The 26,009-nt window shown below is 38.1% G+C and overlaps 3 protein-coding genes and 1 long non-coding RNA gene across 4 annotated transcripts; 3 read left to right on the top strand and 1 right to left on the bottom strand.

Annotated features, from left to right (window-relative positions):
- Positions 1-46: 46 nt before the first annotated feature.
- On the bottom strand, positions 47-12,044 carry znf142 (zinc finger protein 142). Its single transcript, XM_073845287.1, has 9 exons — positions 12,010-12,044; positions 11,854-11,905; positions 11,245-11,444; positions 9,843-9,977; positions 8,934-9,761; positions 8,292-8,469; positions 1,631-4,550; positions 1,436-1,541; positions 47-732 (listed from the first exon to the last, which is right to left on the bottom strand). Exons 3-9 carry the CDS (start codon positions 11,318-11,320, stop codon positions 248-250), a joined length of 4,728 nt encoding a protein of 1,575 aa, XP_073701388.1. The 5' UTR covers positions 11,321-11,444; positions 11,854-11,905; positions 12,010-12,044; the 3' UTR covers positions 47-247.
- Positions 4,581-7,457, top strand: LOC141340363 (uncharacterized). The gene is made up of 3 exons (XR_012356570.1): positions 4,581-5,308; positions 6,681-6,725; positions 6,842-7,457. It is a non-coding gene; the product is annotated as an uncharacterized lncRNA (long non-coding RNA).
- Positions 12,045-12,290: 246 nt separating the features above from the next.
- bcs1l (BC1 (ubiquinol-cytochrome c reductase) synthesis-like) lies at positions 12,291-17,253 on the top strand. Its single transcript, XM_073845291.1, has 7 exons — positions 12,291-12,937; positions 13,075-13,214; positions 14,168-14,362; positions 14,540-14,603; positions 16,211-16,383; positions 16,543-16,660; positions 16,886-17,253. Exons 1-7 carry the CDS (start codon positions 12,618-12,620, stop codon positions 17,136-17,138), a joined length of 1,263 nt encoding a protein of 420 aa, XP_073701392.1. The 5' UTR covers positions 12,291-12,617; the 3' UTR covers positions 17,139-17,253.
- Positions 17,254-17,446: 193 nt separating this feature from the next.
- On the top strand, positions 17,447-25,900 carry LOC141340361 (sterol 26-hydroxylase, mitochondrial-like). The gene is made up of 9 exons (XM_073845290.1): positions 17,447-18,064; positions 18,342-18,532; positions 19,671-19,870; positions 20,275-20,472; positions 21,328-21,491; positions 21,576-21,742; positions 22,929-23,010; positions 23,094-23,294; positions 23,385-25,900. Exons 1-9 carry the CDS (start codon positions 17,828-17,830, stop codon positions 23,514-23,516), a joined length of 1,572 nt encoding a protein of 523 aa, XP_073701391.1. The 5' UTR covers positions 17,447-17,827; the 3' UTR covers positions 23,517-25,900.
- Positions 25,901-26,009: the final 109 nt, after the last annotated feature.

Below are 26,009 nucleotides of genomic sequence, written 5' to 3'. Positions count from 1 at the left end.
AGCATGGTAAAGTGCCTTTTATAAATAACCTGAAATCAAGTGTTTAATGTAATTGACTTTTATGTTGTTATTATGTATGTACATGTCCAGGTAAACATTGTCTTTTCTTTGATAAAATGAAAAATGCATTTTGAAGATATACAGAATAAATATACTGTAACATGTTTATTCATTGTGGTTTATGGGTTATGATTATAATGACATGTAATACTTTCGAATGTCAATTGAAATGCATACAGAAACACAGCTACATGTCCCCTGCTGTTTGTATGTGCTCTAAAGCAGTTTGTCCATCCTCTTGTCTCTCTTCCTCTTCCCTCATCCAGGTCTTTTGTGTACTCACTCTAGAGGCATCTTGGTCTTTACCCACACCATCTTGGACAGGTAAGTCAGGGTGATGTCTCTGAAGGTGCTTTACAACCTGAAATTTCTGTTTGGCCCGGTAGGGACAGTGGAGGCAGTAAAATGGCAGCTGATTGGTGTGGGACAGGTAATGATGGCGAAGACCCGCAGGCCAGCGGAACGCCCTTTGGCATATAGAGCACACATAAGGAAGCTCCTCACTGTGCTTTCTCTGGTGTGTTTTGAGGAGGAAGCGTGTCTTGAAAGCCTTTCCGCACTTCTCGCATATAAAGGAGCGCACATCTCTGTGACGTGTCTCCCGGTGGATGCGCAGGGCGTCGGCACGGTTGGTGCGGTACTCGCAGTCCTCACATGCATAAGGTTTGGCACCTGTTGGAAAGAAGGATAAACATCAAGGTGTGGAAGAACTTTACATTTAGAGCTGATTTAGAGCAGACTCGATCCTGGACGGCCGCTGTCCTGCAGAGTTGCCTCAACCCACCAGCTAGGAAGTTTCTAGTATGCCTAGTAAGAGCTTAATTAGCTGGTTCAGGTGTTTAATTGGGGTTGGAGCTAAACTCTGCAGGACAACGGCCCTCCAGGACCGAGTTTGGGCACCCCTGAATTAGACCAGGGATTGGCAGCTTCAGTCCTGGAGGGCCACTGTCCAGAGTTTAACTCCAACCCTAATCAAACACAACTGCCTGTGGCTTTCTAGTGATTTTGAAGACACTGATTAGCTTGTTCAGGTATGGTTGGAGCCGAAGTTGCTCATCCCTGAGTTAGACTCTAGCATAGGGGTGTCCAAACCTGTTTCTGGAAGACCACTGTCCTGCAGAGTGTAGCTCCAAGCCCAATTAGACACACCTGAAGCAGCTAATCAAGCTCTTACTAGGCATACTAGAAACTTCCCAGCAGGTGTGTTGAGGCAAGTTGGAGCTAAACTCTGCAGGACACTGGCCCACCAGGACTGAGTTTGGGCACCCCTGTACTAGAAGTTTCCAGGCAAATGCGTTGGAGCTGGTTAAAGATAAACTCTACAGGATACTGGCCCTCTGCAGGATCGGACACCCCTGTTATAGCACATAGCTACCTGTATGTTTTGTCATGTGATACTTCAGTTGGTTGACCCATTTGCATTTGTAGCCACACTCTGGGCAGAGATACTTGCGTTCCTCCATGTGAATCCTCATATGATACTGAAAAGAGAAATAAATTAAATTGGTAGCACCAACAGAAGAGGATATCCAAACTTTCAATCATCATCTTGGATAACAGCTCTTCATACCTTTAGTCTTGAAGGATCAGCACATGCATAGTTGCACTTGTCACACCGGTAAGGCTTCTCTCCTGTATGTATTCGTATGTGCCAGGTGATCTTCTGTTTGTTTCTGGTGGAAAACTCGCATTCGGTGCACTTGAAGAGGCAGGTTCCTCCATGTGACCGCACATGCTGGTCAAACACCACTTGGTGGGTGCAAGAGAAACCACAGACATCACACTTTAGAGTTTTCTCCTCTGATGGTCCATCTTCATGCTCATCTAGCATGTGCTGGACTAGAAGGAATCTTTTATGGGTGCTGAAGGAACAAACCATGCATTGATGGACAACGGATATCTTACTTTGTTTTTCTGTACTATTTTGAGGTTCTTTCGTCTTTAATTCAGAATGTTCACGCTGCGAATGTGCTTTGAGAGCAGCTTGGCAGCTGCAGGTGAAGCTACACTGTGTGCAAAACAAGCTGTTAGCATCTGGATGTACTCGGTTGGAGTGCTGCCTCAGGGCAACGTCAGAGCTGAAACGTGCATTGCATTGGTTGCAGTGGTAGCTAAGATCACCAGTGTGGCAACTCAAGTTGTGGCGGTTGATGTCGTTGAGGTTATAAGCTTTGTAGTCACAAAGTGAACAGAAGTGCGTTGCCTGTTTGTCATGAATGCGTTGATGGTGCAAGCGTAGTCTGGACGTGGTGCCGAAAGTTTGGCCACAGAGTTCACAGCTGTGCCTTCCAACACCTGTGTGCATGGACTCATGGGCCTCCAAACGGTAGCGACGGATTGTGCTAAATGAACAGAAGCGGCACTGGTGAGGACGGAGTCCCTCGTGCTTCACAGCAACATGCTGTGTCAGGCAACGCTCTTGTTTGCAGGTGAAGGAGCAAAGATTGCACTGCAAGTTTCCGGAGATTTTACCTCTAGTAGCCTTCTTGTCTTTCTTGTGACCTAGGATATGATGGTTGAGAGATTTTTCTGATTTAGCAACAAATGAACACTGTGGACACTGTATCTCACCTGGTATTAAACAGCCTTTTATTTGATGACTTGTTAGAGCTCTCTTTTGGTGGCAGAAAAAAGGACAATTGGGACATGAGAATCGAGGTTTGGGGTCTTGGGGTCTCTCTTCTTCTATTGAATCTCCTTCTGAGTCAATTTCCCCTTCTTCTTCCTGATTATGGTCACTAGAGTCACTAGAACTATCCTCTTGATCAAACTGTTCTCTGGTTTCATCCAGATGTACCTTATGGGTGCTCCTGATGCATGTTGCACAATGGCGATCTATTGTGACTTTCCTAACAGATGAGAAAGGACATTTTTTGCAAGTATACCTACCATCATCTTCAGTATACCCAGAGATGTCATCATTTACCAACTTCTCCTCGTCTGCTAGCTTGTTTCTACTCTCTGCACTTGCCTGCCCTCCTTTAGTTGTACTTGTCAGTGAATCAGCCTCATTTACTATAGCTGTTATGATAGGAGACAGTGGGCCTTCAGGTTCTACTGAACCTTGTACTCTTGAATCTGTAGAATCAGCTACTTCAACAGGTTCAGGATACATTGTGAGGGTTCCTGATTTAAGAGTTGCACTCTGTACCTGTATAGAACTACTTACACAACTCCCTGATGTACCTACAGTACTAGCGAAATCAAATTTCTTTCTGTGCCTTTGCAGTGACCGGCATTTCTGAAGGTGGGTGTTCAAAGAACGTTGCTGTTTAAACTGCATGCCGCAGTCCTGGCAGCATAGTCCCGCCTTCATGACCTGGCAGGACGACTTGCAGTGCCGGATTAATGCTGCCTGTTTTCTGGTCACGTAGGAGCACCGGCTACACCGATACATATTGTCCCGTGTCTGGACAACCAGCATCTGCACCCTGCCCTCTAGTACAAGAGCTTCAGCCTGGTCTTTATCCTGTTTTCTCATGACTTGCAAACGAGTCTCAGAAGCTGAGTCTTCTCCATATTTCTCCTGATGGAGTACCTCCCTGCTCCTTTCAGTTTCTGTCAACAATGACAGGTCTTCAGAGTCACTATGATCCTCACAGTAAGCAGCATTGTCATCATCATCATCATCATCATCAGCAGCAGCAGCAGCTGATGGTTGTGGGAAGCTCTGGTGGACTGTATGCAATGTGTGAGATTCAAAATGGCCCCCAAAGGGGGTATCAATTGTAGTGTTGTGTGTATTTACTATCTCGCCAAACATTTGTGTGCCACTCTGGCTGGTAAAATGTGAGGAGCCGCACTGTTCTTCATCAGTTGGATGTCCTTCAGAAAGATTACTTGCCTTTTCTCTTGCAGACTCAATATCAAGACTGGCCTGCTGTACTAAAGTAATTTCCTCACTTCCTCCAATAGTGGCTTCTATTGCTCCATTCTCATTTTCATTCTCATTCTCATTAACAGACAAATCTTTTGAGTCATCTATAGTCCTATCAGACTCGTTTGTATTAGCTGTTTCTTCCCTATATTCTGAAGTTTGAGGTACTGTGGTTTTGGAGAAAAAGTTGTGTGTCAAATCCGAAGAGCTTTGCTCTTTTTCTTTCTCTGCATATTTCTCAAGCCAACCCACATCTCCAGGCACATATCCGTGGGATTTCTTTTTGTGCAAGAAGAGGCCAGTGTTGCTAAATGTGGTGTACGGACACAGTGCACAGCGGAATACACGTGTCCGGGTGTGCCTGCAATTCTCGTGGCTATGCAGGGCTTGGCGATACTTTGTTGTGTAAGGGCAAAACTTGCACTGGTAAACAAGAGGTTGGGGATCTGCATTTGTGGAGTGCTTAAGCTGCATATGGCTGCGCAGTTCAGTCTTTCTCTTGCAGGAGTATGCACACACCTCACAGATCAAGGATTTGTCCTGGTGACGGAGTTTATGGCTGTTCAGCTGGTCGATGCGATGGCAACGATATGGACACTGATCACATTTGTATCTAAAAAAAAAAAAAAGACATGAGAGACAGGTCAGTAAATTTATGGAAATAATGGCCAAGGATCAGCAATCTCCAACTGATGTGCAGGCCAAAACGTAAGTCATAGAGACTTGAAACTTGGAGGGATGGTAGTACTCACACTGCCAACAACATCACCTAGGCTCACCCCAATCGGCCTAACGGGGGCGCTACAGCAGTCAAAAGTACAAAATCGCTCATAACTCCTAAACCGTCAGTCAAAGGCTCATATGTCTTATGATGTTGGAGTCCTTGGCTTATGCCAAGGATGTAAAATACCTACTTTTGTGAACTAGTCCTAGGTTTTACTCTCAATTAAAAAAAAAAAAAAAACACTGCAGTACAATTCTCTGGACTCTCTTGGTCAATAATTATTAAAGAAATGTTGAAACTTACCCTATGAGAAGCTATAACAGGGCTGTTTAGAAAAGGGGCCTGTCTAAATTTACCCAAAAGCCTATAAAGCCTAAAGGAAAACTCAAAACTTTATAAAACCTGGTGAGCACATTCGACAGGTGATTCTAAACAAGTATGCAAAGTTTTCAATAGGGTCTGGCTGCAGACATGCACCTCCACTGTCAGACCTGCACTCTCAGTCACCCAAACTTCCTCTGCAGGTGACGTCACTTGCAATCGACACCTGCAGTCTACGGTACCTGCGCTATTTGCAATCTGCGTGTAGTGCTAGTGGGACGTGTTGGATTGAGAATAACTTCTGAATTCTTTCAAGAATCATTGCTGTAAGTACATATGTGTATCTGTGTGTGTTTATTATACGTTTTATTAGATTGTATTCTGATATACAAAATTATGTTTGCCAACGTGTTCGCTGCTCACTGGTTGTGTTTAAAAAGTTGCATTAGCTAGGGCTGTGCAATTAATCGAAATTCGATTTCGATTTCTGCTTCAAACGATCATGAAAATGCAGTAATCGAGATGAAACGATTATTGTTCCCCACTCCACCCCCTTTCCAGTGGTGCGCTTTCGCTCTTCCATAAAAGCCTAATTTCACATGCAAAACAGCAAAATCATGTAACGTGACCTTCATAAAACGGGATATGCTTGATTTATTCATGTTTCTTTGATGTTATGTTTTTAATAGCGCGTAGGAAAAGTTGCGGTGTTTTTTGAATGCGCTCAAAGACGGAGCCGAACATGGACTTGTAAAGTTATATTTTAACCCAGGTGCGCGCCTAAACGGTCAAATACACGCAAAAATATTTGAAAATGAGGCGCTTGTTGATTATTCATGTAAACGCTTGTCAGTTATGTCTTAAATGACCATAAACAGTTGAGAATAAAAATACGTGTGTAACAGTATATTGTGTCCGTGTGGTTAAGCGCAACACATAAGATTCCTTCTGCTGTCTGTGTTTAATATGAATAAAACTTAAAAATACAAAAAGAAAAATCAGTCACTGCTTTTGAATGAAGGACGTTTGTAGTTTTAATAAGAAACAAAGCATGTTTAACTATTACAGTGAAGATGCTGTTTTATTTTACATTTAAATAATTACATTTAATTTCTGTAGTATTGTTAGACTACTTTAGACTTGCATAAAAGTATTCAGTATTTTTTTAAGCACTGTTATTTTTATTTTTATTTTATTTTTTGGTATCTTTTTCGCTGTATTTAAATTAATTACTATAGAAAGTTTTGGACCCTGTCATAATCGTTTAAATAATCGTGATTACAATATTGACCAAAATAATCGTGATTATGATTTTTGCTGAAATCGTGCAGCCCTAAGCTGTATAGCCTAATTAGTCAACCACTCCGTCACTGACTTAAATACAGCTAAAGTAAGCTAAACTACTGAACAGAATGGTATATATGCTTTCGTAAGTTAATTATATAGCTTACACGTAAACTACTGTATAGTTTAGTGGAAGTGATTGTTGTGTTACTGATATTATAAGTAGAATGAGACAATTAAATGTGGTGTTTTTATTAGCAAAACAGGTAGTATGAAACATTGTAAAGCACCACATTTGATGTTTTGTTCTGCTCCTACTCTTCTCAATTCAGATTACTTCATTTGAGTGACATTTTATATATTATAAATATATGTATGTGTGTGTATAACTGGTTTCTTCTATCCTGCTCTTAGGCAGATGATGCAAGTATAGGTGTACTGATGGAATCATCACAAGAGGTACATTATTTTGTTACAGGACTGGTCACAAGTAATTGTTTCTTTTTTGCACAATACTGAATTAATGTTTTTGGTATCTTACATTTGTATCTCTCTTGTTCTTTGTGTTATTTTAGAGAATCAACTGATGGGAGATTTAAATAAAGCCAGCAAGTGGTGTTTGGAACCGTTGATATATATGTAGATGCCTCATTAGCGACTGTTTCTATGGGCCTTTATACATAAGCCGTCCGCCATTTTGCTGCGGTCCACTTGACGTCATTCACCCATAGATCTAGGTAAATCACCATAGTAATCACTGAATATTCGAAATATAACAGTCCTTCACAGCTGTTGGTCTGCAAACCTACAGTATGGTGAATGACGTCAAGTGGACCGCTGTAATATGGCGGACGCATCTACGTGCTTGGAGCGGGCCAATGGGGTATCTACGTATACATATATATGTTTGTAACAGCCAAGTGTGCTGCTTGGTTCTGTTCAGCTGCCCAAAGTACTCTGCATGGAGGATGAAGATGTTGATGAGGCCAGGGACAAATTACAGAAGGCTGAATTTTCAGAGGACAGACTTGTTGCTCTGGAACCTTTCAGCTTTATCTTTACTGCGATGAAGGACATGGACTTTTTCCTTGAACATGTAGTTGATGTTATGAATCTGAAAGTATTCTGTCAAACTGAAAAGGAAGGAATAGCATAATGTGCTTCTTTGCAGAAATAAAAGAAAATACATAATTTGCCTCTTTGCATTCTTTCTGTTCTGTTTTTGTTTGTTATGGAAGTGTTTTAAGCTTTTACTTATTTTTATATTACTTTTTTATAAAACTATTGCTAGTTTTCCAAATAATAGTAAATAGTCTGTCTCTTTGTAACTAGCTTACAATAAAAAAAAAACTAAAATTAAAAATAGCATCTGCTTAATTTTTGTTAATGTTATAGTTTGGTAATGTAATATAGTTGTAGCCTACTTGAATGATAAAGTACAACATTATACTCCTATGATAAACAAGCAGCAAAAAATAACTGGGGGCAAAGTTTCTGTCTGGTTATACTACTAAAGTACTTTAAACCATTTAACAGCAGCGTCTTTACTAACAACGGGTACTTTAGTTTAAACTATATAACCGCTTCAATACAGCGTCTTTGGCAACGCGAACGAACGACTGGAAACTTATTTCCGTTTTTTTGTGTCAATTGCAAGTGACGTAGCAGGTACCGTAGTGTGCAGGTGTCGATTGCAAGTGACGTCACCTGCAGAGGAAGTTTGGGTGACTGAGAGTGCAGGTCTGAGAGTGCAGGTCTGACAGTGGAGGTGCATGTCTGCAGCCAGACCCTTCTCAAAGTTTTAGGGAGATCGTACCACAGCTGGTGCTATACCAGTCATAAATATTAAACAAAAATGGTAAATTACCTGCATTTGCCAAAAATGCTTTTTTAAATAATTTATTTAGGTGGTTACATGCTTGCTAAATGATGTCTTTTTTATATGTGCTTATATGACTTAAAGCGATCGGTAATCGCTGCTTGCATCTATATTTTTTATTTTTTAATTTCAATCAAGGTACATACCTTAGATCTCCTGCATGTTTACGCATGTGGACACTGAGGTAGTGTTTCCATTTCGTAACATATCCACATTCTGAGCACATGTGCTGTTTGTCATTAGAGTGCGTCAGCATGTGCTTTGAAAGGTATGTCTCATCACGACATCTGAAGTCACATATAGTACATTTGTGGGGCTTTTCACCTGTAAATACAAATGTTATCCATCTATCAATTGCCAATGATTAATTTTGAAAGAATAGTTCATTCAAAAATTGAAAATGTGTCATTTACTCTTATGTCTTTTCAAACCCTATACATTTTCTTTTCTCTGTGAAAAGCAAATAACGATGTCAAACCTGCTCTTTTATAGAATGAAAGCAGATAGTGTTTTATACTATAGGACAAAAAAAAACGGTATAACTTTAGAATACTTAGTATATCACATAAGTTGTATGAACTACATTTGTGTTTTTTTTGTCATTTTTAGAGAAGTATACATCAATCGAATTTAGATTTTTTTCAGGAAAAAATAATACATGATTATGATTTAAAATAATGCATGGTTGAGCTAACAATACTGAATAAATGATGACTGAATTTTCTTTTTTGAGTAACTATATCTATAAACACTTCTGAGATCAGAAGTAGAACAACTGAGTATCTTACCAGTATGCATCAGCATGTGTCTTTTCAGGACTCTTTTGTGAGCTGTTACAAAGCTGCACTGTGAGCAGTGGTGTGTTTTCTCACTGGCATGAAAGTGACCAACATGTTGATCAAACTCTACAGGGTTAAGGGTTGAGAAAGGGCAAAAGCTACAGTTCAGTTCTTGATTCCCTGGATGTCCTTGTCTTTTGTGCTGCTGAAAAAGACTCTTATTTGAGCATGAGAAATCACAAAGGGGGCAGTGATAAGCCTGATGTGTACGAAAATGTTGCTCCATTTCTTCTAGGCTACCAAAGAAGGCACCGCAGGCATGATGACGGCACTCTACGGCCTCAATTTGATGTGCATCTAACACATGCTTTTGAAGCTGCTTCTTTTCTCCACACTGAAATGAGCACCCTTTATGAAAGCAAAGCAACGGCTGTCCATTTTGTTTCTTATTGTGAGACTTCATATGGCTCTTTAATGCCTGACTCTGACCGAAGGTTTTTTGGCAATTTGGGCACTTAAACAGCTCTCCATTGGGAGCATTGTCTTCTTGATGCCCATGCACGCTGGTGAGGTGTCGCCGCAGAGAGTTACGCTCCACCGCTCCATACTCACATAGATGACACTGGTGCAGTTTCTGTCCCGTCTCTCTCAGCATGTGGACACGTAGCTTACTCTTGCTGGTGAAGTAGTGTTTGCAGGTGGGACATTGCAGACTGGGGTCAGGAAAGTGAATACGCATGTGTTCTATCAAATGGGAGCGCGTCTTGAAGCAGCGTCTGCATTCAGAGCAGATGTGGGTGCGAAACATGTGCTCGGTGCCCTCTGCAACATGTCCCACTAAACAGTAAAATAACATCATTCAGACTTGGTATTATAGTTATTTTAATTACAACGTCTCTTAACAATCATAATATTTACCTTTAGATTGAGAGTTTCCTTGATTAACGGTAGTACATTTTTTCCCCTTTTTTGTTGATGCTTTCAATTTTTTGGTTGCACTTTTACTGCTTCTAGGTTGCACAGGCATATCCGTCCCTTTAAACTGAGACGAAGCTACAACAGAAAGAGAATAATACACTTCTTATTATCTGTAAGCTGTCAAAGACAAAACAAGACATATTCATATCATATATAAGTTGAGGTCGAAAGTTTACATACACCTTGCAGAATCTGCAAAATGTTAATTATTTGATCAAAATAAGAGGGATCATACAAAATGCATGTTATTTTTTTATTTAGTACTGACATGAATAAGATATTTTAAATAAAAGACGTTTACATATAGTCCACAAGAAAAAAATAACGGTTAAATTTATAAAAGTGACCCGTTCAAACGCTTGATCCTCCCTCAGTTATGTGTTGTTACCTGAATGATCCACAGCGGTGTTTTTTTTTTTTTGTGATAGTTGTTCATGAGTCCCTTGTTTGTCCTGCCCGCTGTTCTTCAGAAAAATCCTTCAGGCATTTTTGTGTTTTTGAACCATTTCCAGTAATGACTGTATGATTTTGAGATCCATCTTTTCACACTGAGGACAACTGAGGGACTCATATACAACTATTACAGAAGGTTCAAACGCTCACTGATGCTCCAGAAGGAAACATAATGCATTAAGAGCTAAGTAAGTATCTTCTGTAGCTTCTGAAGGGTAGTACTAAATGAAAAAAATATTATATTTAGGCAAAATAAGAAAATTGTACACATCTTCATTCTGTTCAAAAGTTTTCACTGCCTGGCTCTTAATGCATTGTGTTTCCTTCTGGAGCATCAGTGAGCATTTGAACCTTCTGTAATAGTTGAATATGAGTTCCTCAGTTGTCCTCTCAAAATGTCAAATGGTCATCTCAAAATCATACAGTCATTGTTGGAAAGGGTTCAAATACAAAAAATGCTGAAAAAACAAAGAATTTGTGGGACCTGAAGGATTTTTCTGAAGAACAGTTTAACCGTTTAACTGTCAGAAGAGCAGTTTAACTGTTCAGGACAAACAAGGGACTCATAAACAACTATGGACTATATTTAAACGTCTTTTATGTGAAATATCTTATTCAGGTCAGTACTAAAAAATAATGCAAAAAAAAGTATGATCCTTCTTATTTTGATAAAATAACATTTTTGCAGACTCTGCAAGGTGTATGTAAACTTTTGACTTCAACTGTATATAAAAAAAAACCCACAAAACATTGATCTTAGTTGTAGTTTACCAATTATGTAAGGAGGAGCAGAGTGAGAAATGTGCATCTAGCAACTGAAAAATCAAATATTCTTACTGAATATATAATTAATTAACCATATGGTTTTATCAGTATTGTTGTATTTTACCTTCTGGTGTATCTTCTGCATTATTTTCCACATGCTTGAGTTGCTCTGCATCACATCCAGGCTCTTGTTGGTCCATGTTCAGGTCAAACTTTACAGGACATCAGTCAGCGAGGGATAAAATCAACTCTCAAGAAGGGTAAAACTCTATAACAGCATCAGTCCCATGAAGTGTTTCCGTCTCCCAGGGAAACACGACTATTCTGCATCACCAGTGAGATCAAAATGTGATTAACTGGCTTCTGGAATACCAGACCTGAGATTGAAAAAGCTGATTTATCAGTGTTTATCAGTCTGTTAACATAAAGGACATAAAGCAGTGACCAATAACAGGACACAAAATGAATCCAGTGCGTTAAATATAATGTGAACATGTTTTGCTGGAAGAAATATGTTTTTATTAAACAAATTCTGGACCTCCTGCGCGGAGGTTCGTGTTTAATTCGCTCTGTTAAACAATTAAACAACGCATCCTAAACAGCAGATTTGTTCAGTTTAAGCAAAATACTCGAATATAGCCATCATTGTTAAGAGACGAATAAACGTGATAACGTAAAAATACTTTATATACATAATTTATTTCCTAAATAAAATGTATTAAAAATAAATTACCTTCACTTGTGTGGATGGAGACAATGTAAGCGGCGTCATTTCTGGGCTGTTTCTGTTTAAAGATGAAAATGAAATTAGACATAATTTTATATACATAGTGAATAATAATTCATTTTAAAAGAACTAAAATCTACAGGCAGTTGTTCATAAGAATACCTAAAAGTGTCATAACACGACTGCGTCGTAAACAGTCACAACGGAACTATTAATGTGAAACACAATTCACACGGAACTATTTTCCTGAACAACGGAAACAACACAGAGGTCGCCATGTGATTTGCTCATTTCATTTTAGTGAATCGGTTCTTTTGAACAGTTGGTCTGGTTCGAAATCAAACGAATTTAAAGTAGGATTAATATGTGAATCAGTTCAAATGAGTCATTGAAAAGATTCGATTCACTCAAAACATTGATTTGCTCACTCTGCAATGAGATACACCGCTGGGTTACTGTAGAAAGGGTCTCGTTTGTTGCATCTTATTCGCATCGTTTTCGTTTATTTTAAGCTAACAGAAAGAATGTTGTTTGTTGTTTGTAAAACGCCGTGTGATATTTGCTCTGCCGTAATTATAGAGGCGTTTTAAATCTGCATTTATTTAAATAAAAAGAGCTGATCAATGACAAGTCTCAAAGCTGAATTAAATAAAAATTAAAATTAAAATGGTTTCACCTCATTTGCTGTGAATGCAGGATGCATATTTCACGGCAGAAACAAAAAAATATTTTCCTGATAAAATATAAGACAACCTGAAGATACCTTCATCATGACCCTGTCAGATTTTCTTGGAGCCCTCAAGGACAACCCTTACTTTGGGGCAGGATTTGGACTAGTTGGTGTTGGCACAGCACTTGCAGTTGCCAGAAAGGGAGCACAGGTTGGCATGATCTTCTTTAGAAGAAATTACATGATCACACTGGAGGTCCCAAGCAGAGATAAAAGCTATCACTGGCTCTTAAGCTGGATCACTAAACATGCCAAACACACTCAGCATCTGAGTGTGGAGACCTCATACATGCAGCATGAGAGTGGACGAGTCCATACACAATTTGACTTCCATCCAAGTCCAGGCAACCACATCATTTGGTAAGATCAGAATATATTGTGATGTTACTTAAGGCAGCTTACATTCAGTGTGCTGCTGTTTTGACTTTCTCTCAGAGACCAGTCCAGCACATAGTTATCCATCTCTCTGATTGAGGCTTTGTGTTGTCACTTGTCAGGTATGGCAGAAAGTGGATCAGAGTGGAGAGGACCAGAGAAAAACAGATGGTGGACCTGCACACTGGAACGCCCTGGGAGTCTGTCACCTTCACGGCTCTGGGTCGAGACCGGCAAATATTCTTCAACATACTTCAAGAAGGTATGAGAAACTAGATTTTCTTTTTTATTAATTTTTCCTTTTCTCAGCAGTGTTGTGAGGTACAATTGAACTGAACAGTTAAACTACTCACTGTTCTTCAGAAAAATCCTTCAGGTCCAACCACATTTTTGTGTATTTGAACCCTCTCCAACAATGACTGTATGCTTTTCTATCTTTTCACACTGAGGACAACTGAGGGACTCATTTGCAACTATTACAGAAGGTTCAAACACTCAGTGATGTTTCAGAAGGAAACATAATGCATTCAGAGCTGGGGGTGAAAACTTTTGAACAGAATGAACATGTCCACTTTTCTTATTTTGCCTAAATATCATATTTCTTTCTTTCATATTTCCCTTCAGAAGCTACATAAGACACTTGAATATTTCCCAGAAGACAAAATAAGTTAAATTTATTTACCCTGTTATTCAAATTCAAAAAGTTCCCCCCCCCCCAGCTCTTAATGTATCGTTTTTTCCTTCTGAAGCATCAGTAAGTGTTTGAACCTTCTGTAATAGTTGCATATGAGTTCCTCAGTTGTCCTCAGTGTGAAAAGATGGATCTCAAAATCACACAGTCATTGTTTGAAAGGGTTCAAATACACAAAAATGGTGAAAAACCAGAATTTGTGGGACCTGAAGTAACAGCAGACAGTTTAACTGTTTAGGACAAACAAGGGACTTATGAACAACTATCACTAAAAAAAAAAAAAAAAAAAAAAACACTATTAAGAATCAAGTTTATGTAAATTTTGAATGGGGTCTTTTTTTATAAATTCAACTATTATTTTCCCTTGTGGGTTATATGTCTTTTATGTGAAATATCTTATTAAGGTTTTTATGATCCCTCTTAATTTGGTAAAAAAATTGCAGATTCTGCAAGGTGTATGTTAACTTTTGACCTCAACTATACAGTTTATTGCAGTCTTAGTGACTGATTCTGTGTCTGTGCAGCACGTGAACTTGCTTTGAAGCAGGAAGATGGTCGAACTGTGATGTACACTGCACTTGGAGCAGAGTGGAGGCCGTTTGGTTTTCCAAGGCGACGACGACCAATGTCTTCAGTAGTGCTGGAGAATGGTGTGGCAGAGAAGATTGTGGATGATGTAAAGGAGTTCATTGGCAATCCTAAGTGGTACACTGACAGAGGTGAAAAGGGGAAAAAAACGGCAATTTTTCAAATTGCATATCAGGAAAAATGCCTGCACACCTCTAATGCAATTTGAAATCATTGTAATAATAAATAAAAGTATTGCTTTTTCTGGTTTGTTTTATGTTTTAATATTTTTTTGTTGTTGTTGTTGTTGTTGAACATGTTTCAATCAGGCATTCCATATAGGAGGGGATATCTGCTGTATGGACCCCCAGGCTGTGGAAAGAGCAGCTTTATGTAAGCATAGTTGCTTTGTTTATAATTGATTTTACTATTAATAATAATGTCTTCTAAGTATAGCTTTAATAGTGGTGTTGTCAAAAGTACCTATGTCGATACCAGTCAGTACTAAAATTGTAAAAATCACATCATCACTACTAGCTGTTTGCGCATTGTGGTGGCAGAAAAACACTGGTAAAAAGGGGGGAAAATGGGTCAAATCCATGGAATATGAGAAAATGTATTGTTGTGCCTTTGGATGTCAGAATCGGAATGCAAATCACTTTTATAGAATACTGTTGTCAAGGACACCATTTAAAACTAAAAGCAGACATTAAAACTGACAGACTATGAATAAAACCTGCTGTGATTAGCCTAATTTAAAAGCATAAATTAGATTTAAACAATAGATTAGATTAGATTCAACTTTATTGTCATTACACATGTACAAGTACAAGGCAACGAAATGCAGTTTAGGTCTAACCAGGAGCATATAATATATTATAAGTGCACTTATAGGGAATATGTACAGGGAGAAACTATGGATAATATTTACAGATGAAGTACTGTGAGCATAATTTACAGATGATAATTAACTACAGTTAGAATGTACAAATAGATGAACACAATATTAACTATAATATAAATTGCAGGAAGATACGAACATAAAATGCAGGTTACTGTTTACTGAAGCAGGAATTTACGAATTGACATGTATAGGTGTACATAAAATTCACATATGCAGTTCATAGGGGACCTATTTTATTAGCCCTACAGTTACAGCATGAAATACATTTTGCATAACATTTACCTATTTTATCTTTCAGACTTTTTCACCACAAATGCAAGTTTAAAAAGCCAGAAGTGTGGGATGTAAACTCATGATTTTGAGCTGAGGGAAAAAGAGAGAATGACAAGTTCATTTTTCTTATCAGAATTGTGAGATATGATCTCGGAATCGCAAGAATAAAACCAGAATTCAAACTCAAAATTTAATTTTTTATTCTTTTATTCAATGGCTTCCTTAGACTGCTACTTTAAAACTATACATTTTTGCCACCACATCTTAGAGGACCAAATTGTATTCTTGTATTCTATTTCAAATACATTTTGTTCTTTTGAACTTTATCTTCATCAGGTCCTGGAAAAAATGTATCATGGTTTCCACAAAAAATATTGAACGGCACAGCTGTTTTTAACTTTGATAGTAATAATACATTTTTCTTGAGCACCACATCAGCATATTAGAATGATTTTTGAAGAGTCATGTGATACTGAAGACTGGAGTAATGAAGCTAAAAAAGCTAAAACCAGCTTTGCCATCTCAGAAATAATTGACATTTTAATACATATTACAATAGAAAAAAAAAAAAAACGTTTTTGGATCAATGCAGTCTTGGTGAGCATTAGAGACCCCAAACTTATGAACATCTGATTTTAATAGTATAATATGACTGCAAGAAAGCAATAAGTTCAGTGTACAATACGGATTCCTAAGTACCATTGCAATTCTTTGTGGTATTTTTAGTTTTGTGGTAATAGTATAATATGACTGCAAGAAAGCAATTAGTTGAATGTACAATATGGATTCCCAAGTACCATTGCAATTCTTTGTGGTATTTCAGAACTGCGCTAGCAGGCGAGCTGGGTTACAGCATCTGTCTGATGAGTCTCAGTGACCGCAGCCTGTCTGATGATCGCCTCAACCATCTGCTGAGTGTCGCACCACAGCAAAGCATCATCCTGCTAGAGGACGTGGATGCAGCCTTTGTCAGCCGCGAGTTGCAGCCCACAGAGAGTATGTCTGCTTCACAGACTGTTATGCTTCTGAATACTTACTGTCACATGTGCTTAATTATGGTATTAGATTGGTTCTTAGCCATGGCATTTACAGCACCATTAAATATAACTGCTCTTTTTGATGTCAGTTAATCTTTCTTGCTATGTGTTGTAATAGATCCACTGGCCTATCAGGGCATGGGAAGGCTCACTTTCAGTGGACTTCTGAATTCTCTGGATGGAGTGGCATCCTCAGAGGCCCGGATTGTGTTCATGACAACTAATTTCATTGAGAGGTAAAGCTCATTTCTAAAATTTTTACATCATGACATGCATGACTTTTGTTTTGATGTACTTTAAAATCTAAAATCCTGGTCTTCTTGCCATTTTGCCTCTATTAACACAACAAAGATTAGTTTTAATAAACCACGTTTTACAGTGCATGGTAGTGATAAGCCAATTTTAGCGTTTTCCCTGGTAACATTGTATTGTTTTCATTTTTTCTACTTTGTGTGCTAAAGACTTGATCCGGCTCTTGTCCGTCCTGGCCGTGTTGATCTGAAGCAGTATGTGGGCTACTGCTCTCACTGGCAGCTGACTCAGATGTTTCGGAGGTTTTACCCTCACGAGTCTGCACCTGAAGCTGAGCATTTCGCCAAGCAAGCGCTGGCAGCACATGCAGAACTCAGCGCTGCTCAAGTGCAAGGACACTTCATGCTCTACAAGACAGACCCAGCTGGCTCCATCAAAAACATTGCAGAGATAAAGGAGTGAAGACTATTGTGGAAATACAGACTTGTGTATGATGCAGACTGAGCAACAGGCGAGTGATAAACAGAAAGAATAAAGGCATTTCACACTGGAGTAATAAAATCCATCTTGTGACAAATTTGTGTATTTTTTTCTATTGTTGTTGGTTAAGCAACAACATTTGCACTAACGGTCTTTCCCATTGTTTACAGTCATGTGTTTCATTTGCAGAAATAACGATGAATTACGGTTCTCCTGAGATTTGCTTTGTATATATTGAATCATGTCCAGTAAAAGGGATAGTTCATCCAGAAAATTTTCATTGTTTCCTCACTCGTAATGCAATTCTAAACCTGCTTGGCATTTTTCTTTGGTGTAACACAAAAGGAGAAGTTGGAGAACATTCTCTTTCATTGTATAAAAAAGAGTAGCTTTTGTTTGCCGCAGAGGACAGACAAATGTTTGGAAAGACAGAGAGTGAGTATATGATGAAATTTTTAAAATGGAGAAAATTTTCCAGTTGATAGGAAATATTCTTTCAGTATCATTATGTACATGATAATGGTGTTTTACCTTTAAAAACAAATCCACACTCGATATTAAACTACAGCAGATAGTCAAGGGTTAACTTGAGAGGCTTTGCCCCACCTCCCTCTCCCTCCCATGTGAAACAGGATCTGTGTTTTGCCTCTTTTTTTCTCCCTGCTTCCATAATGGCTGTTCGTTTTGCAGTGAGCTTTGCGGAAAGAAGGATCGGATTCGGTTTCCTGAGGCCCATGACAGTGGCCATGGACATCAGAAGAGGGGCAGGGGGTAATGCTGCTTCTGTCGCTGCCCACGACAACAACGAGAAGCTCAAGACTGTGGCTGACCTACCAGAGATAAAATTCTTTAGGATGCTGTACACAATGATCTTTAAACGGTACCTGAATCGCATGCATGAGCTGCAGGTACAGAGAAATACCACAGGCATTGTTTATCATGTGACTGTAAATGCTTTATGTCTCCCTTTATGTTTTTAGACCATCACTGTTTTTACCTTTAAGGACATTAAATAGAAAGAAAACAACTTGTATAATTCTGCTCTTTTAAATAATTCACTATACTTGTGATCTCAGTCTGATGTTTACTTGTTGCTCTAAAACAATGCAATTTATCCCAAAATTAACCAGATATTTCTTCACTAGCACATCTTTGTTCTTCACCACTTGTTTCTCATCTCTACAGTTGTATGAAAAACAGCTTTATGGTCCTTTATACAAAGTGAATGCAGGAAACTTCCAAGCCATTGTCGTAAACAGTGTGGACTTACTGGAGGAACTCCTTAGAAAAGATGAGAAGTTTCCTTGCAGAGGAGACATGACTTTGTGGACAGAGTACCGTGACATGAAAGGCATTGGCTATGGCCCTTTCACAGAGTAAAAACATTTGACACAATTGTTCTGTATCTGTACTATAGGTTTATTTTATAACCTATAAACTATGCAAGACTAGTCATGTCTGGAGATTCTAGGACCTTTATAAATGCATTTGATGTATGTACAGTTGAGGTCAAAAGTTTACACCCCCTTTCCAAATCTGCAAAATGGTCATTACTTTACCAAAATAAGAGGGATCACACAAAATGCATGTTATTGTTTATTTAGTACTGACCTGAATAAGATATTTCACATAAAATATAGTTGAATTTATACAAATGACCTGGTTCTTAATAATGTGTTCTTACCTGAATAATCCACAGCTGCGTTTTTTGTTTAGTGATAGTTGTTCATGAGTCCCTTGTTTGTCCTGAACAGTTAAACCGCCCTCTGTTCTTCAGAATAATCCTGAAATCCAGAATAGGTACCACAAATTCTTTGGTTTTCCAGCATTTTTGTAAATGGGTAAATTTAACTTATTTTGTCTTCTGGGAAACATATATTCTGTAGCTTTTGAAGGGCAGTACTAAATGAACAAAAAAATATATATTTAGGAAAAATTAGAAAAAACGTAGGCTACACATTCTGTTCAAAAGTTTTCACCCTCCGGCTCTTAATGCATGTTTTTATCTTCTTCTGGAGCATCAGTAAGTTCCTCAGTGTGATGAAAGCATACAGTTATTGTTGGAAAGGGTTTAAATACACAAAACTTCTGGAAAACCAAAGATTTTTTGAGAACAGTGGGCAGTTTAACTGTTGAGGACAAACAGGGGACTCATGAACAACTATCACTAAACAAACAAACAAAAAAAAAAAAAAACACAGCTGTGGACCATTCAGGTAATAACACAGTATTAAAAATTTAGAGGATGTAACATTTTTGAATAGGGCCATTTTTTAAAATTCAACTGTTATTTTTTTCTTGTGGGCTATATGTAAATGCCTTTTTATGCTAAATATCTTATTCAGGTCAGTACTAAATAAACAATAAATTGCATTTTGTATGATCCCTTTTACTTAGGTAAAATAATGCATTTTGCAGGTTCTGAAAGGAGGACTGACCTGAACTATAGCCATGTTATGTGAATTTATGTTACTCTTGCAAGTTATGCTGTTTATTGTTGCCGTTCTTCAACAGAGAAGGAGAAAAATGGTATAATCTGCGGCAAATGCTGAACAAACGCATGCTGCATCCAAAGGACTCGGTTCAGTACGGAGATGTGGTCAATGTGGTGGTCACGGACTTCATCAAACGGATTTACTATCTGCGGGAAATGAGTCCCACCGGTGATCTGGTCTCTGACTTGACCAATGAGCTTTACCGCTTCTCTCTTGAAGGTATTTCCCTTACATAAGCACTTGAAATTAGATTAAATAAGACAACATAAGAAAATACAACTTGCTTACAGATTCTCAAGGGTATAACTGATTTTTCACAATGCCCTCAATAGCTCCATCTTCCCATGAGGATAATTAGGAGCCAACCTTACACTACTATGTTAAATAATTGCTTAAAAGAAACATATATCATTATTTGTATCATCATTAATACATAAAAAGGTATATATGTTCAAAGGTATAGCATCTATTTGGAATAGAATGTTACAAATCTTTCATGCCTATCCATCCATTTTATAAAACAAATTCTAGCCGTTATATTATTATTATGATTGGCAATGCGCATGCCAATATTTTAACACGTTTTCCCTTTACCTACAAAAATGTATATTTTTCTCATTTAGGGATCTCATCCGTTCTGTTTGAGACACGCATTGGCTGCCTGGAGAAAGAAATTCCTGCTGAGACACAAGATTTCATTAATTCTATTGCACAAATGTTCACCTACAGCACGCCTGTGGTGTTTCTGCCAAACTGGACTCGCAATTACTTGCCTTTTTGGAAGTGGTACATTAATGGCTGGGAGGGCATTTTCACATTTGGTAAGTTCAAGCATTTTCTTCAGAAAGACTACAAGAGTCAAGTCAAGTCACCTTTATTTATATAGCGCTTTTAACATTACAGATTGTGTCAAAGCAACTGCACAGTATTTAAACAGCACAATAGTGTGTAAGTAACGCATTATTGTAAATAATCAGTTAAAGGCAGTTCATCAATGAATTCAGTGATATCATCCAGTTCAGTTCAAATAGTATACGATATCGCTGGAAAGTTTCCCCAACTAAGCAAGCCAGAGGCGACAGCGCCAAGGAACCAAAACTCCACAGGTGACAGAAATGGAGAAAAAAACCTTGGGAGAAACCAGGCTCAGTCGGGGGACCAGTTCTCCTCTGGCCAGACGAAACCAGCAGTTGTCTGATTGTAGAGAACTCATCAGGATCCCGTGGTGTGGCACCGATGGCCGTCTAGGTTGGCGAGGTCTTCATTGATGATCCGTCTCTGGAGCTCATCTGGTTGACATCCACGGCTATTGAAGTCATCTCCAGGTGGTGATCCATGATCTAAACTGGGTACAGACTGGATCCGAGGGACTGCAGTGACCATCTGATCTGGATACAGGCTGGATCTGGTGGCTACGGTGACCTCGGAATAAGAATGAAACAGACTAATATTAACGTAGATGCCATTCTTTTTAGGATGCAACGAGTGCATCAGATGTTATGGGAGGTGTTTTCGGTTCCGGCTGACCTAATTAATGCAGCCTAACAATACTTTAACGGATTTGAGTTATAGGAATGTGTTAATGTTTTATGTGTAAGCCAGGTTAAAGAGATGTTAAAGAGTAACAGGCATGTTTTGCAGTTTGATGATCTGTCATACTTATGGATTATAAATAGCCAGAAAAAGGATTGACATGAAGATGGAGGAAATTCAGAAGCGTGTTGATGCAAATCAGGAGGTTGCTGGGGAGTTTCTCACCTACCTGCTTTCCAATGTCAAGATGAGCAGTAAAGATGTTTATGGAAGTATTTCTGAGCTGCTGTTGGCTGGAGTGGACACAGTAAGCGGCATTTAATGCATCTTTTACTATTTAAACAAAGTGGTATGAGTTTTGAAATCATTTGTTTTCCTGTTTTTGTTGTAGACCTCCAACACTATGTTGTGGACACTGTATCTCCTCTCAAGACATCCAGAAGTACAAGACACTCTGTATCAGGATGTAACCAGAGTCTTGAAGGATGACAGAATCCCAACAGCAGAGGAAGCAAACAGCATACCTTACCTCAAAGTTGTCATCAAGGAAGCATTAAGGTTGAGAATTATGCTGTGTAATATAATACATCTTTGAGAAGTCAAAATAAAATCTGACAGTGGCCAACCCAAACAGCAAATTCGGCATATACTACGCACCACTGGTCTTCTAAAAGACATCTTTAATGCTCACCAAGGCTGCATTCATTTGATCATTAATACAGAAAATAGTAATATTTAAAATAATGGTTTTCTCTTTAAATATATTTTAAAATGTAATTTAATATATGTGTTAAACTGTAATACACTACTATTTAAAAATTTGGGTTGAGCAAGACAAAAAAGAAGAAATTAATACATTTATTCAAAATTTCTAATTTCTAATTTTATTAACTGCTGGTTTCTATTCATTGAAGTGTAACGAGCTTTATTAAAAGAGGCAACAGAAAAACAAACAGGCCAAGATTGATCTCCATGAGTAACAATATCTAAAACAAAGCAGAGTCATAGTCAAAATACAGGCAGAGGGTCAGGGCAAGCAGCCAACAATTATAGTAACCAAACAACTAAGGCAAGATCAGTAGGCAGGCGGCAAGGGTCAGAAACAAGGTAACACTTCGAAGTCATTCACAAGCAAGGCAATAGGAAACAACTGAATGCTCGGAAGTGTCAGCCAGGACAAAACAAGAGACACTACTTCACAAGGAGTGGATGTAAGTGGGTAGAAGTCAGTTCCAGCTATAGTGAACATGGGAGATGAAGTCCGGGACAATAAAATCAATACACAAACGAGGGAGCCCTCAGGTGGTGAGTGAGAGGAAATTTGTGGCCCAAAAAATCCTGAAAAAATGTTTTATGGTTTCTACAAATATATTGAGCTGCAAAAATTATTGCTAATTAGAACCATTCATATTATTTTTAATAACTGCTAATAGTTAAACACCAGTTCAGCATATTAGAATGATTTCTGAAGGATCATGTGACACTGAAGACTGGAGTGTCAAATGAGTGCTAAAAATTCAGCTTTGGAATCACAGAAACTACATTTTAAAATATATTTCAAATAGATTATTCTTTGTGTGTGTGTGTGTGTGTGTGTGTGTGTGTGTGTGTGTGTGTGTGTGTGTGTGTGTGTGTGTGTGTAGCAAGAGACTTCTTTCAGAAACATTAAAAAATCTTAATTATTCTAAACTTTTGAGCAGTAGTGTGTAATTGTGTATGGTAATCTTTGTAATTTCATGTGCAGGATGTACCCTGTGGTGCCCATGAATTCTCGTCTTATTGCAGAAAATGATGTTGTCATTGGTGGACACTTTTTCCCTAAAAAGGTAATTTGTCTCCATGTTATTAGGATGAAGGTTTGCCAGTTTAGAAATTGGCATCACTAAATCAGCTGTTTTTTTTTTAACAGACAACATTCACTCTGTGCCACTATGCAATCAGCTATGATGAGAAAGTCTTCCCAGAGCCACGCAAGTTCAAACCTGAGCGCTGGCTGCGAGATGGCAGAACGAGACCCAATCCATTTGGGTCAATCCCATTTGGCTTTGGAGTCAGAGGCTGTGTTGGCCGTCGCATTGCTGAACTGGAGATGCATCTGGCTTTGGCAAGGGTAAGAGTGACACACATTTATTTCTCAATTTGTGCCAGACAGTTATATTACTTTATAAATTGTGCTTTTAACTGTATTTTTTCATTGCAGCTAATCAAGTTGTTTGAATTCAGACCAGACCCAACTGTAGGTGAGGTTCAGTCACTCAATCGCACAGTGCTTGTTCCAGACAAAAAGGTGAACCTCCACTTTGTGGAGAGACCGAAGGCTTCTGAAGCATAGATAGAGGAATACCACTGTTTCAGCAAAATATAAGCTGCCTGTTTACATATGAAAATGATCAGCTAGTGTGAATCATGTGAGTGTCCACTTCTTTATCTATGTCTGGATATAATTCTATTGTGCTTTAGAATATGCTGACAAATATTATTTCCCATCCAATTTTGTATAACTCTTGCCATTAAATTGTTGTTGTGAATTGTATTTCACTGTGCTGATATATAAATGATATATATGAACTTAAAAATCTATTAAACTTTTTAATGAATCCAAAATCTCGGTTTTGTTATTGTTCATTATTAGTGGAAGAGGAATTGTAAATGTTTATAATTTATAAACATTTACAACAGATAAATATTGGAATGGAACTAATAGAAATGATGCAGCAAATGAAATGACAAATATATCACCTTTGACAAATACTCTCTCACACTGGTTTCCTGTCTTATGGGGATATTCCATAGATGTAATGGTGTTTATACTTTTCAATCCCCTTACCCCTAACCCAGGGGTGTCTAGTCCTGCTCCTGGAGGTCCACTTTTTCTGCAGAGTTTAGCCCCAGCCCCAATCAAACACACCTGAACCAGAGACCTGTTGCACCAAGCCGGTTTCAGCTTTTATCCAAGTAAGTTTGCATTTAGTTTGAGCAAACTCTGAGTTTTTGGGCTCTAAAAGGAGGGTTGATTTTGAGAAGGTTATTCTGCATTAGAGATCACAAACTCAAACTGGACACATTAGCTGTGAGCAAAGTGACATACTGTATGTGACCCAGGACCACAAAACCATTCATAAGGGCACATTTTTTGAAAGTGAGATTTATGCGTCATCTGAAAGCTTAATAAATAAACTTTCCATTGATGTATGGTATTTTAGGACAATATTTGGCTATTTGAAAATCTTGAATCTGATAAAAAATTTAAATATTGAGAAAATCACCTTTAAAGTTGTCCGAATGATGCTTTTAGCAATACATATTACTAATCAAAATTAAGTTTTGATATATTTACGGTTTATAATTTAAAAAAATATCTTCGTGGAACATGGTCTTTACTTAATATCCTAACGGCTTTTAGCATTAAAAAGAAAATCTATAATTTTGACCCATTCAATGTATTTTTGGCTATTGCTACTAACATATACCCCATGCTACTTAGGACTGGTTTTGTGGTCCAAGGGTCACATATTCCTAATGCAATAAAGCCACTTTTCTCTAATCTCTGACAGTTTACAGTTCAAGAATTTTAGAGACAAAACTGCTCTTCTTTTGCTGCTGATTATTTATAAGTCATATAATATATTCAAATACAGTGCCTTGCGAAAGTATTCATACCCCTTCATTTTTTTCACATTTTGTTAAGTTGCTGCCTTATGTTAAACTACTTTAAATTACTTTTTTCCCCGCATCAATCTACACTCCCTACTCCATAATGGCAAAAATAAAAAACTGAAAAGAAAGAAAGAAAGTATTCATACCCTTTTCTGGGACACTCATAATTTAGCTCAGGAGCATTCATATTGCTTCTAGATGTTACTACACTTCGAGTGGAGTTAAACTGTGGCGAATTCAGTTGAATGAGTATGATTTAGAAAGGCACACACCACTCAGAAAAGGTCTAACAGCTGAAAATGCATATCAGAGCAAAAACCAAGTCCTGAGGTCAAGATAACTGCCTGTAGAGCTCAGTGACAGACTTGCATTAAGGCAATGATCTAGGGAAGAGTTTAGAAAAAAATCTGCTGCATTGAAGGTTCACAGAAGCATGTAGCCTCCATTATCCATAATGGAAGACGATTGGAACAACTAGGACTCTAGAAAATGTCTGCCAGCCCCCATCCAAGCTGACAAATCTTGAGAGGTGAAAAGGTGAGGCAAAGAATGGCAGATAATTGCCAAATGCAGATGTGCAAAGCTTGTCACACAAAGACTTGAGGCTGTAAAGGTGCTTCAGCTATGTTCTGAGTTAAGGGTATGAATACTTATGCAATGTACTTATTTCAGTGTTTTATTTTTAATATATTTGTAAAATTTGCAAATCTGGTTTTTGCTTTGTCATTATTATGGTGTATGGAGTGTAAATTGATGTGGGGAAAAACTAATTTAAAGCAGTTTAACATAATGCTGCAACAAAACAAAATGTGAAAAAAATGAAGGGGTATGAATACTTTTGCAAGGCACTGTAAATATTATATGAACTGACAATTCATATTAAACTTTACATTTAATTTAAATATACACACAGCCTAAAATAAGTTTTAATATATAAAGCTTTTAAAATGACTACCTGTTTTCCTTTGAGCTCTTTGTGAGCAGATTTTCTTTCTGCTACCTTCTGCATCAACAGTGTTTATTCCTGTCTTGTAAATGCAATTCATTATATTTTTAATCTTCAGCAGAAAAGTGAATCAAACTGACGTTCTCCATGCTCCATGACTTTTAGTTGCACACACCCTAATCACAATCTCTGGATCCAACTCTGAACCAACTCTGAAGCAAC

The sequence above is a fragment of the Garra rufa genome, chromosome 8 (genome assembly GCF_049309525.1).
Source record: "Garra rufa chromosome 8, GarRuf1.0, whole genome shotgun sequence".
In the NCBI taxonomy this organism is placed as follows: Eukaryota; Metazoa; Chordata; class Actinopteri; order Cypriniformes; family Cyprinidae; genus Garra; species Garra rufa.
The sequence above is the reverse complement of the archived record's forward strand: the minus strand, read 5'-3'. Positions and strand labels throughout refer to the sequence as shown.